We start from the raw sequence: 13,888 nt of genomic DNA, 5'->3' as shown, positions 1-13,888 counted from the left end.
ACGCATACATTTATATTTGTAGTCCTGTCCTCTTTCCTGGACTTTGAACTTATGTACCCAGTTGTCTCCTCAGCATTTCCAGCTGTGCGTCTCTTGTATATGTCAGACCCAGCATGTCCAAATGATAACTGCTGATTTTTTCCCCTTGGTCTTTCTCTTCCAGTAGCCTTCCTCATCTCAGCAGATGGCAGTTCTTGTCATCTGGCTGGAAACTTGAAGCCATCATTGGCTCTTGCCTTTCACAACTTTCATCTAATGGGCCAGGAAACTCTCCTGCCCCTACTTTCAAAATACATCCAGTATCCAATTGTGTCTCAGCCCCTCCACTGCTACCACCTCCAAGCCGCCATCATCTCTTCCTGGATTGCTCCAATAGGCTCCTAACTGTTATTCCCTACTGTGTCCCTTGCCTTTCTGTAGTATTTTCAACACAACAGGCAGAGATCCTTGAAAACATAAGTCAGATCATGCTACTCTTTACTCAAACCTTGTAATGACTTTTTTTGTTTTTTTTTTTGTCTAAGCTACAAAGTCCTTACAAAGCCCTCTGTGGTTGGGCCCTCTCTTCCTCTCTGCCTCATCCCTTAGCTTCTCTACCCTTTTACTCTCTCTGCTTTAGCCACATGGGTCTCCTTGGTGTTCCTGATACCTGCCAGCCATGTTCCTGCCTGAGGGTCTTTGCTTCTGGGCTGAAATCTTCCCCTGAGATTTGGTTAACTCCCTCCATCTTTGAAGTTGTTCAAATGTCAACGTTCAATGAGACCTGCCCTGGCGCCCTAATTAATCTGGGGACCTGTACTATCCCTTCCCCACATTTCCTATGTCTCTTAGTCTGTTGTACTCTTTTTTGTCTTTATAGCACTTATTACCTTCTGACCTAATATATAATAATTTTCTTCTTATTATATCCATTGATATTGTTTGTCTCCGTAGACTATAATGTCTGCAAAGCAAGGGATCTATTCTGTATTCAAGCTCTTAGAAGAGTGCCAAATTGATTAAATAAATGAGTGAGAATATCAGAAAGCAACATAATCTTTGCTGATTCCCTATGGTAGATGGAGGAAGTGATTACACCTTCCATCAACAACTTGAAACGTCCCTTTAGATATTTCTGTTTTCCAAAGAGTCTTCTCTATACAGCCCCTCAGGGAGACTCAACCAAGTTTGTAATTTCTCTCTCTCCCAAGACAATGCCCAACAGCACAGTTTCCTCTCTCTCTCCAGGGGGATCTCATTCTTTTCATACAGAGCTTTTTGATATCCATCCATACCTACTCCAGACATCTTAATGTTCAACAAAAGGAAGAGCCATCGAGTACATATGACTTAGAAGGCAGAGTAAAGACCAAGTTTAATTATTGACCGTCCACTTGGATTTCCTTTCTCCTCTCTCACCTCTTATCTTTCACCCCAATCTTCTTATCAAAGAAGATTATTGATAATATTATTATAATATTGATAATATTATTATTAAGATTATTGATAATATTATCTCCCTATTATGGGGAGATACAACACTCTTCCTAAGAAGTATTCTTGCATCAGCTGCTATAAGATTACACTCATTCTTTTTCATATGGTCAAATAACTTTGTAAAAGGTAAGAGCAATATTGGTTTATAGTAACTTAATTTCGAGCAGCATGTGGAATGAAGTGCTGACAAGCTCTCAGTATGGGTGCAGGGGACAAAGCTGTGTGCCAGATCGGCTTTCTCTTCAGAGATAGAGTTGAACTTGAGCTTTAGACTTTAAACAAGGACTCAAAGTCACGGTGAATGAGGATGCTATGCAGTCAGAGATTGGTGAGTAATTTCTGAAAAAGACTCTAAAAGTTAACAAGCAGAGTAATGAGAGCATTTGCCAATATAAATGCTGCCCATAATACACAGACAGAGAGAACTGATAGGGCTGGAAGCAGTTGCAGAAAATCTACAGTTTGTTTCAGGCTATGGATGTTATTTCAGCAGACTGTTTTCGGAAACAAGAAGACTGAAAAGAGCTGATCATCCGCAGGGGTGTATACTCTTCAGAATCCATGGAATTCAGAAGTCCAGGTGATTCATAATTGTCCTCATCATTTGGACATGTAAACCAGTATCTTAGGCAATAAGTCTTTGTATACTGCTGTAATTGTGTTAATATTAATTAATTGTCACATGTATAAATGTAAGTAACTTTGGTGGTGGAGCATCTTTAGTTAGTAAAAGTATCTTTATCAGATGATGATCGGTAGAATACATGCTACGTGAAGGTGGGGAAGTAGTTTTGTTCTCTTTACTGCTGTATCTGTAATTACTGCTACAGTAATGCCCAGCACATAATAGATAGTAAATATTCATTCAATCAATGAAAGAATCTTGTAAAGTCATTGCCATTGATTTAAAGTCCAATATATACCTCTTAGAGTTATAGATGATGTTAGTGGAAATGGTGTCAAGACTGTATAGCATGACTTCACCTCAGGGAATCTCCCTTCGTCATCTTAAGGGCTCAGTCTAAAGGCTATTGGAAGATGATTGTTATACGACAGTGAATTATGGTTGAAAAATCTCTCCAGAAACTTGTTAAGAGCTCTCTCAGTGTGTTCTCCAAAAACCGAGAGCTCACAAAAATGTCATCTCATCTGGTTCAGTTCACCTGAGGACAGGCGTTTATCTTTTGTTTAGAGAGAAAAATAAAGGGAAGTTTGAACTTTTACCTGAACCTGGTACCCTTGAACTCAGCGCCCATCAACTGGCTGTGTACTAGAAATGGGGAGTGGGTATGGTGTGGAGGATTAGACCCGGAGCCCGGACCTCACGATTCTGGGGGTGATTTTCACCTTTTCCTAACTCCATGGCTTTGGGTAGGTGCTGTCTTAACCACATGATACTCTAGTTCCTCTATTTGTAAACTATCACTTACCCCAAGGAAGTTGGGATAGAATTCTTACCTGTGTACTTAATGGGGCTCTTGGGAAATTGTAAATGAGATATGTCTGAAATGCTTTGCTAGTTGAACAGTTTTTCACAAATAATAGTGGAGATTCTGAATACAGGTTAGGAAGAAATCAAACAGAAAGAGAATATACAAAGCTATCCTGATTGTACAAAAATAGTATTGATTAATGAAACTATGAATGTCCAAAGAACTTGCAAAAAAAGAATAAGAAGAAACAATTTTCAATGTCCTAAAACCATGGGCAGCCACATCTCCAACTGAGAAACCACACAAAAGAAGTCAGTTTCTGATGCATCAGCAAAGACACAGGATATCGATAATCAAAACAATGCAAGCAATGCCATATTTTAAATTTGATCCAGGTTTGATATAACCGTACACAAGAATGGCTTTATTGGAGTAAAATATATAGGTTCTTAAAGATGAAACCTAGATATTAGGAGCTATTTAATGTTGAGCTTTCAGCTACATTTCCCAAGGACTCATCAGAGCCATAATGTAGGGAATGCAACAGTTCTTCTGAGGCATTGCAGCTGCTGAAATGCAGACAGATGGAATTTCTGCACTCTCTACTATACTGCAGAAACAATCTCACAATAGGATAAACACTTATTCCTTGAAAATTTTCTCTTAACCCTAGAGAGAGGTTATTGTATAGACTGGCCGGTAAAATCTTTAATGTTTTGGTTTTTCATTTTATATCTGGTTTCCTGTATACCCTTTAGGAGTCTCTGTCTGTAGCTATAGGAGTACAGTCCTGCGCCAAATCCAAGACTATACAAAACATAAGAATGTTTCATGTCTTGGCAGTTGAAATCCGTAGATGCCATTTGTATTGGTACAGAAATCATGGGATATAATGGAAAACCAGACTTTCATTGTTGATATTGTGAAGGTTACACGTGAATTAGCATCAGAAGAAACATACCAAATTGACTAGTACTTAATGTTCAGCAAATCGAAACTGATTCCTTGATAGCATTGGAAAATAATCCATCAATTGCATTTTTTCTTTTGCCTCGTGGCAATATATTGTGCTCCATTGAGATGGAGGTGACTTTTTCCCATTAATTAAGAACCTCCTGAGTGCCAGCCACTCTGCTGGGGAACACGGGACATATGAGTGGCATGGACCTTACTGCCTGGAATGTTCAGTCTGAACTTTTCTGCATTTCAGCTTCTGAGTTAAATGCTCTATACTTCCTGGTTCCCTTTAGTTAGACAACAAGGTTCATCTCATCAAGGAGCACGGTTCAGGGGGGTGGTGACAGTGACCAGCAGGAGACCACAAGGCTGACCCCACTAACTTTTGTGGCAGGGAGACAGAGAGTTACAGAAACAAGTTTCGGGAGGGTTATATTTATTTACCGTTACTCTGAATTGGGAACTCATGAAAAAAGTTAGTTGTTTTTTTTTCTGATTATAAAAGTAAGACATGATCATTATAAGAACATTTGTAAAATACAGAGTAAAATACAATGAAGAAAATAAAAATTACTTTCAATCCTAATACCAGGGATAATCATAGTAACCTTAGATATGCTTCTTTCTAGGCCAGATTGTATTATGCTTTTTCAGAACCAAATGCTGTTTTTAAATTTTTTTATTTTTTAAACTTAAAAAAAAAATTTATTTATTTATTTATTTATGGCTGTGTTGGGTCTTTATTGCTGCACATGGGCTTTCTCTAGTTGCGGCGAGTGGGGGGCTACTCTTCGTTGCGGTGCACGGGCTTCTCATTGCGGTGGATTCTCTTGTTGTGGAGCACGGGCTGTAGGCGCGTGGGCTTCAGTAGTTGTGGCATGGGGGCTCAGTAGTTGTGGCTCATGGGCTCTAGAGCGCAGGCTCAGTAGTTGTGGCACACGGACTAGTTGCTCTGCGGCATGTGGGATCTTCCCGGACCAGGGATCGAACCCGCGTCCCCTGCATTGGCAGGCGGATTCTTAACCATTGCTCCACCAGGGAAGTCCCCCAAATGGTGTTTTTACACTTAAATTATCTTGAACTTTGGCCCAGGACATTATTTTTTACAATATAATTTTCAATGGCTGTAACAATATTCCTTATTATGGAGCTATCAAAATTTATTTAACCAGTCTCCTATTATTGCATAGTTGTTATTTCATAGTTTCCTTGTGATAAACCATGATGGTATGAATATCCTTAAATATTAAATTTTGCACTTATTCATAATCATTTCCTTCGTATGAAGACCAGAAATAAGATCTCTGGGTCAAAGGTTTACACATTTAAAAAGCATTTGATGCATATTACCACATATTGAAGTGTATTTTAAAACCCATTTTGTTGAATTGACATCCTTTCATTAATGGTTTCCCTTAGAAAAATCTTTCTAGCTTCTTCTCTTACATTCTGTGTCTAATGTAATTTTGAAACAATTGAATATTTGTTGAAGTTTGAGAAGAAAAAGAACACTGTAATACTTAAAGCAAAGAATACTAAAATGCAACCGTGTTAAGGAAAAGAATGAAAATATTATTAGCTAATGTTGTTTCACATTCCTTATGCCAAAATAGACCCTGACATTTTTAACTGGCATTTTTATTAAGGCAAGTAAATAAATATATTTCAAATACAAGGCATGGGGTCTCTAAGCCTGTGTTCAAGCATGTATCAACTATTCGTAACTGTAACTTTCTCTGCAGGACATTGAGTAGCGCTGTAGAAGGAGAGGGGTTTTTTTTTTTAATGTTTGTACAATAAATAACATTTCACTTTGAAATAATTTTCTGTTATTAAGAAAAATACTCCCATCTGGTATTTTTTCCCCACCTAAGTTGTGCAGTTGACGAGGCTGCTGTCTTGTGCTGTGAAAGCCCACTGGTGAATTTCCTTTTGCTTTTTTCCAGCAAACACTCTCTGTAGTCTTTCCAGGTAATTTTATAATTAATGTTCTAGAAGGCCAGAGAAAAATTGGTGATAATGAAACTGAGGGAATTGGGAAGCACATCTGTTGAATAGCAAGGGAAGGATTTCTTTCTGTCCTTTATTTCTCCTAATTTTAAAAGGGGAAAAAAACCACACCTCTTACTTATTTTGGCATTGTTTTTCTGCCCTTTTTTTCAGTGCTCTGCGGAGGGGGCGAGAACTTTCTGTGTGCCAGTGGCATCTGTGTCCCCAGGAAACTGCTGTGTAATGGCTACAACGACTGTGGCGACTGGAGTGACGAGGCTCATTGCAGTATGTGACAGGCTGTGTGGGGTTTGTCTGGGGGGGACAGGGATTCCATTCAGGGGCCTGGAAACCAGCGCTGTTCCATTGTCCAGTACTGACAACCACCCGGCACTTGGGTGGAATTCTTTTAGTTTGCTTTTCTTAAGTGAGCAAATGTGTTTATCTTCCCCCACTCCGTGTGACAGCTGCGTGTTTGCACACCTTCCAAAGGCCTGATTTCATTAGGAACTCGACAGCTAGATGTGCGTTGGAACAGATCAGGGACTGAAGTGTTTTTGCTTAAAGTATCTTAAAATTGGGAAAAGCCTTTCTGTTTATTTTGTTTGGGTGAGGGTTTTTGTTTTCGTCTTTAAAGCTTTGAGTATAAAGGTCAACTTTTTTAGAAAAAGAATATTTTTAATAGGAAAATTTTTTACCCTCATGATTTTTAACAGTTGTGACACAGAAGATGCAAAATCTTTTGTTCGTTTATGCTTCCTCTAAATCTGGAGAGAGTGATGGCAAGGACTGTTTTGTATCCATGGATCGGTAGATTCAGCCTTAAACATCCTCAGTTTACTTACCATTGATTTGATCAGTCATTTTGACTAAAACGGTGGTTTGTCCAATATCGTATTTGTCTGCTTGGGCTGCCTTACAAAATACCACAGGCTGGCTGCCTTAAACAGTAGAAGTGTATTTTCTCACAGTTCTGGAGGCTGGAAAGTCCAAGATGAAGGTCCAACAGGGTCAGTTTCTGGTGAGAATTCTGTTCCTGGCTTGCAGGCAGCTGCCATCTGCCTGTGTGTTCACATAACCTCTTTGGAGAGGCGAAGGGAGAGGGGAGGAGAGAGAGCTCTGCTGTCTCTTCCTCTTCTTACCAGGGTATGAGCCCTGTTCAGTTAGGGCCCCACCCTTATGACCTTTATCACCTCCTCACAGGCCCTGTCTCCAAATACAGTCATGTTGGGGTTTAGGGCTTCAACATACAAATTTTGGGCAGACACAGACATTCAGTCCGTATCAGATTTATATTCAGTTCTCAAATTGATTTGCAATTATGCAACAGATAAAAAGGAAAAATGAGCCTCAAGAATACATTGCAGGATCTGCATCCAAAACAGGACCATATGCAATGGTGTTCAAATTGCTTTCTAATGGTTCTATGACCAGCAGTAGTTACTGTGGGAAAAGCTGTGTTTTATTCCCTGTAGGGGTTACCAAGGCTTTATAAGGGCTCATCTCAGTTGCTCACCTGAGTTGAAAGATTCCTCTGGTGTGTTTGCCAGGAGGACCAACTCTTCTTCCATATGAAGGGTTAGGATGCTTATTTACCATAACTTTTGAAAGACAGTATATTATGGTAATATTTAGGGTCAGCGTTTCCCAAACTGGTGTCCCATAGTACCTGAGTCTTGAAAAATGCTTGGGAAAAAAATAAGTTTGAGAAATGCTGTCTATCAGATCTACTTCTTAGAGAGCTACAATACATATTTGTTCATTAAAGGTTCTGATAAATCCCACAGTTTAAAAAAAACACATTAATTTTATCTTGACTTGGTATTTCCTCAAAATTATTTGTTTGTATATACCCTCACCTTTAATTAATTAATTTATTTATTTATTCATGCATTTATTTATTTTGCATAATATCTAGCATCCTGTAGAATTTCAGTTAAGCCACCATATTTTTTGGAAATGTTTTCACTAAGATATTTGTTTTTATAATTTGGAATTCTCTCTTCAGAAAAACCTATGGCAAGTGATTGTACATGAAAAACATTTTTTTAGGATGCTTATTTACGTTAGGGAGTATTGCTGTGGACTTGGGAACAAATATTGTGTAAAGCACCTACAGTAGGGATTTTAAGTGGTTCAGTAGAATTATGTACAGTAATGGGAGTTACAGTGGAATCTCTTGTTTATCTCCCAGTTATGGCCCATGTTATGTCATATTCGAATTCTGCATGTGCCTCTACCCCCAGTGCTGGGCCAATACTGGCTTCATCATTATGTTCCTCCACTACATTGAGCATTGCACTTTAAACAGTAAGAGATTTCTGCTGCATTTGTTGAAACTGAATTTGAAGGAGTAAATTTTCCTAGTCAGTGACTGAACAGAGAAGGTAGTATTATTATTATGCAAGGTATTCAGCAATATCCTAGGAGTGCAAGAGTTTATTAAGACAGGGGCCTTCTTCATAACCACACTTCAAAAACCATTTGGCTTAGTTTGTTGAGGAAATACATCCCTTCAGAATACTTGTCTATGAAAATGCTTAGTTGGACATTAAGAGCTTTGCATGCAATTGTTCCTGACCTTACAAGGACATCTGCCTCTGAGCTTTAACATTCAGTGCTTGTGGCATTTCAGCATGCATGTTTATAGAAGGTGCCACCTTCCTGTTGTCATCACCCTGCAGTGAAGGAATAGTGTTAAGTCTGAATTAGGGCGTGGATACAAATCAGAGCTGGAATGCAACCCACAGATACTCCTGCGGGGAGAGGGAAACTTTGCTGGGCTTCCCAGTGGGAGCACGAGGATTTGCCACGTTCTGAGGGTCCTGGCGGGCACAGGAGGAGGATTGCCTTCCAAGGAAGGAAGGGAAGGGATTTGCTATTCGTGAGTTCCCTAATCAACTGTACTAGAAGCATTTACCTACGTGATTTGATTGAATTTTCAGCAAACGAAGTATTATTCCTTTTTGTTCAGATGCAGAGCCGAGGCTCACGGCCATGAATGAATTTGCCAGTGGCTCAAAGTGCTAGATTTGAACCCACTCCTGAATGGGTCCAAATCTAACTGTTTTCTCTAAACTGTGCTGCCTTTGACTTGCCCATGTCCATAAAAGTGCGAATTTGGTGAATGATTGTACTCCGATCATTCATAAGACAGGAAAATGTTTAGTTTGGATGCTCTATTATGCTGAGGGAGATAATTGTCTTTTACAGGGGCTCTCCAGGTATCTGGGCCTGCTTACTGACCCTCCCCCGGCAACTCATTTTGCCATGTTTATCAGTCTCTTCCTAATCAGTAAAATGGACCAATTTCTAACCACCTAGAGCAATTTTAGTGGTATAGTGAAAGATTTTTGAAGATTAAGGGTTTTTTTGTTTGTTTTTTTAAAATTTCTAGCTCTGTGGCTCAAGGCAGGCTACTTCTCCAGGTTTTCCTTGTCATCAAGGCTGGCAGCACAATTGCATCTCCAGGAAGCCCCACCTGCGGGGATTCTAATTCCATTGGTCTGGAGGGGGTGCCCAGGCAGCAGTACCTTTGTAAAACTCCCCCAGTGATTCTCGTGTGCAGCCAGGTTTGAAACCACTGCCCTAGAGGGTGTCTGGTATCTCTTTTGCTGCTAACATTCTATGATCTTTTGATTCTATAACCAGCTGTAGGACAGTGTCTGGTACAGGTGCTTAGCAAATGAATGAGAAAGCCTCCAGGAAAATGGTTGTCACTGGGAAAATAGCTGCCACAAAGTCCCCGTACTTTGTGCCACATAAACCTCTGTCAAATACTTTTGGAAGTCATTTGCTCTGAATTTGGGGTAACATTGGTTGATTTATTTTTGAGGACTGTGGTGAACTAATTATACTGAGTTAACTAATTATCCTAGTTAGTATAATTAGTTCTACTAATTGTCACACAGTGTAGTGATTAATATTATAAGGTCTTGAGTCAGGCTGCCTGTCTTCCTATTTCTTCTTTATCATTTCCTGCCTCTGTGAACGTGGAAAGTTACTCAGTCTCTCTGGGCCTCAGTGTCCTTATCAGTAATATGGAGACAATAAGTAATAGTAACTATCTCTAGAATTGTTGGGCAGAATAATGAATCACTGGATGTCAAGCACAAGAGACCAGTGTCTGGCATGCAGTAACTCTCAAAGGGCATTAGGATTTGTGGCTGTGATTGTGGCTGTGATCTTATTCTCCACGCCCTCCCTCCTCCCAACGCTGCTCCCACCCCTGCCCCGCCAAAGGTCAGGTGATACATTGTAGAGGAGACAAATACTACAATATGCACAACGGTTTTAAAAGCAGCACCCCATGAAGCTGTGTAGAAAGGAGGCCACCCAAACAGTGCAAAATAAACACTGATATTCCAAATAATGTTTCCGAGTCATCAAAAATGACTGTACCTACCATAGTTTCTTTACTAAGATGGGGTGCAAGTAAATACTAGAAAGAGGTCCACCACATTAATAAAAATAAAAGTATTTCATTCTACGCCGATGGAGGAAGCTTCAGATGTCTGGAAGATTCACTTCTGTTTAGTGGCAGTCTGATTATGCAGAATCAATCAAATTATTGAATAATCTTGAATTCCCACTATGTGTGAAGCATGTTCTAGATACCTAGTGAATGTAGAGACTGTTAAGACATGGTTTCTTGCTTCATGACACTTTTAATCTAATCAGGGAAGTGGCATATAAAAATAGAGATCATTAAATATAGTGTTTTAGAACAATATAATAGATGTCACTGAGCAAAAGAAGATTGTGTAAACAAAAAGGTCCTGTGAGTAGAGAAGAGCGCGGATTACTGGTTGCCAGCTTGGTGTGGAGAGACCTGATGGAAAAGACGGGATTAAAACTGGCCTTGGACTGAGGTGATGTTTGGATATTCCAGAACAGTAGCTCTCAACTGGGGGCAGTATTACTCCTGGGGGGTGTTTTGCAATGTATGGAGACCTGTTTGATTGTCACCACTGCGGAGGTTGGAGGGGATGCTACTGGCATTTAGTGGGCAGTAGCTGGGAATGTTGATGAACATCATACGAGGCACAGGGTAGCTCCCCGCAGCAAAGAGTCACCCAGCCCCAAATGTCAGCAGTACTGCAGTTGAGAAATCCTGCTTTGGAGCTAGAAGTCAATAGGTGAAAAAAACCCAGGAGGTCAAGAAGCCCGGGTCACTGTAGTAATCTGGGCAACTGTGGGCAAACTGGTTAACCGCTTTGGTCATCTCAAAACGAGGGCGTTTCGGGATGGAAATTGAGCATCCATACTTGAATCCTGAGTTGAGGCAGCATGATTATGTTTATAGACTCATAGAGACTGAGCCAATTGAATGAGGCTCGTGATAAAAGGCTTTCTGTTCCGTAGCTCTCCCCTTTCATTTAATGACAATTTTGAGGGATAAAAGTTAATCATTGTGATGCCAGACTGAAATAGATATTAACAAGCAAGAACTTCAGAAGTAACATTTTGTATCAAGCTCTCATTCAGAAAAAAAGATCTGTATCTAGAAAAACCACCTACCTTAGATTACGCAAAATTATGCTTGTATTGAGCGAGAAAATCACAGCAAGCAGCTTTTGCAAGTTTTGATCGTTGGCCCCAAATTACACTGACAACATCTCTTTTCGGTTCAAATAAACATTTATTCCAATAAAAGGAGGCACTGTGATCTTTGCTATTTGCTATGTATTTCTGGGTGTGCAGTGCCTTTGGTTAAGGTTTTGTGTGTTTACTAATTACACAGACCTTAGGGAGGCAATAGTTGTTTTCCAGATGCAGCTAGTTTTGTATCTAACCTCTGAAAATGGCATCTAACCAAGAAAGTCATAACAGTGGAAAGCTGCATCTGCACCTGTGTGAATAGTGAGGAATTTAAAAAAAATGTTTGAATCATCTTTGCTTATGAAATAAGTTAATAAGTGACAGCATTAATTTACAAAATATGTCCAGTGAGGTGCTTTAGTATGAATTACCGGGGATCCCAGAATAGGCCACACAGAGGGGCCACTTTGGAAATTTTTAGTGTGTTCTCAGGTTAATCAGATTCTGAAAGGAATATTTGATTTCCCAGTCCTATCATCAAAAAAATGAAGTGTACTGCTTAAAAAAATTAATTCGTATGGTTTAAAATCTGTCACCCCTCCACCCTGTCTACTCCTTCAGGTAATGTAAGTACTTCTGCACTGCTGGTCAAGGTGAGGACCCTGGTACTGCTGATTCTAGCATGCCGATTCAAAACTTCTCACAAGAGATGAAAATGAAAATCAGAAAGATCTTTTAAAACTTCCCGAGGAAATGTATATATCTTGATGCACAAATTCCCCAACCCTGCTCAGTGGGCAGGAGAACCAAAATCATAACCTTTCTTGACTCAGCGTGTGTGTGTGTGTGTGTGTGTGTGTGTGTGTGTGTGTGTGTGTGGCAGCAGTAAGGTGCAGGGTGGGAAGTTAGTGCCCTCTGCTGAATGGGAGGAAATAGTACGGTCAAGGTGAAAACTGGGATGGATCTCTTTTTAGTCCTTATATTTTCCCTTATGATGGTTGTCCCAGGGGAAATGAAAAATTAAAAGTACTTACAAAGTTCTGTATGTGTATAAGTGTGAGCATATGTATATGCACGTGTGTGTTTGTGTATGTACACATACACACAGCCTCTTAATGATGGCGCTGAACAGATGATCTCTAAGGCCCATTCCATTTCTAAAATGATGTGATTCTAAGAGTATTTAAGTAACTTTTTTTTAGAAGAATGCTCTTTGAAAGAGAAATTGATGAGTCATGTCAATAACAAGTATAATATTTTGATGTGGCTAACAGTTTCACTGATCAATGCCCAAGACTTTTTTTTATAAATTTATTTCTTTATTTATTTCTTTTTGGCTGCGTTGGGTCTTCATTGCTGCTCACGGGCTTTCCCTAGTTGCGGTGAGCGGGGGCTACTCTGTTGCGGTGAGCAGGCTTCTCATTGCGGTGGCTTCTCTTGTTGCGGAGCACGGGCTCTAGGCGTGCAGGCTTCAGTAGTTGTGGCTCGCGGGCTCTAGAGTGCAGGCTCAGCAGTTGTGGCGCACGGGCTTAGTTGCTCCACGGCATGTGGGATCATCCTGGACCGGGGCTCTAACCCGTGTCCCCTGCATTGGCAGGCGGATTCTTAACCACTGCACCACCAGGGAAGTCCCTTTGCCCAAGACTTCTGATAATAAATTTTTTGGGATGTTTATAGTAAAGAGGCACCCATCACCAGTTGTATGAGATGCAGACGTCTGCTTGAGGAGGAACAATTAGCTGTAATTCAGGAGACTGGACTGTTGACCATTAGATTCTTGGTCTTTATCAGCCAAGCAGACTGATCCGCACATGTGCCTCCATTTCTCAGCTCTTTCCTTTGTTCTTGCTATTGCCTCTATTTGAAACCTGCTGAAGTTTTCATTCCATCCACTCTACTAAAATCCTGCTCATCTTCCATGATCCCTCTCCAGCCTTACGAATCTATTTTCGAACTTAATTCACTTTAAATAAGGGATAAAAATAATACATTTAAGAAATCTAGTTTCTATTACATGCAGGCTTTACATGTATTTTAAACATTTTTACAGCTTTATTGAGGTGTAATTTACATACTGTAAAATTAACCCATTGATTTTTAGTAAATTTATAGAATTGTGCAACCATCACCACAATCTACTTCTAGAACTTTTTCATCTCTCCCCACACTTTCCTTCTACCTATTTGCAGTCAGTCCCCACTCCCACATCTCCAGCCGTAGATAACCACTGCTCTGACATCTGTCTCTGTAAGTTTGCCTTTTCCAGGAACTTCATAAATGGGTTGCATAATACGTAGTCTTTGTATCTGGTCTCTTTCACTTAGCATAATGTTTCTGAGCTTCATCTATGCTGTCGCATGTATCAGTAGTTTGATACTTTTAATTGGCGAATAGTATCCCATTGTATGAATATACTGCATTTTGCTTATCCATTTACCAGTCGTTGAGCATTTAGATTGTTTCCAGTCTTTGGCTATTATGGATAATGCTCC

At 40.0% G+C, this 13,888-nt stretch overlaps 1 protein-coding gene across 1 annotated transcript in view; it reads left to right on the top strand.

Moving 5' to 3' along the window:
* CORIN (corin, serine peptidase) overlaps positions 1-13,888 on the top strand; it is a 286,147-nt gene that overhangs the window by 170,216 nt on the left and 102,043 nt on the right. The window contains exon 6 of the mRNA XM_061191367.1: positions 6,030-6,143. Coding sequence (XP_061047350.1) covers positions 6,030-6,143 — 114 coding nt within the window. The remainder of the gene's footprint in view (positions 1-6,029; positions 6,144-13,888) is intronic.

This window comes from Eubalaena glacialis, chromosome 5, assembly GCF_028564815.1.
Source record: "Eubalaena glacialis isolate mEubGla1 chromosome 5, mEubGla1.1.hap2.+ XY, whole genome shotgun sequence".
Lineage (NCBI taxonomy): Eukaryota > Metazoa > Chordata > Mammalia > Artiodactyla > Balaenidae > Eubalaena > Eubalaena glacialis.
This window is presented reverse-complemented; position numbering and strand designations above follow the sequence as displayed.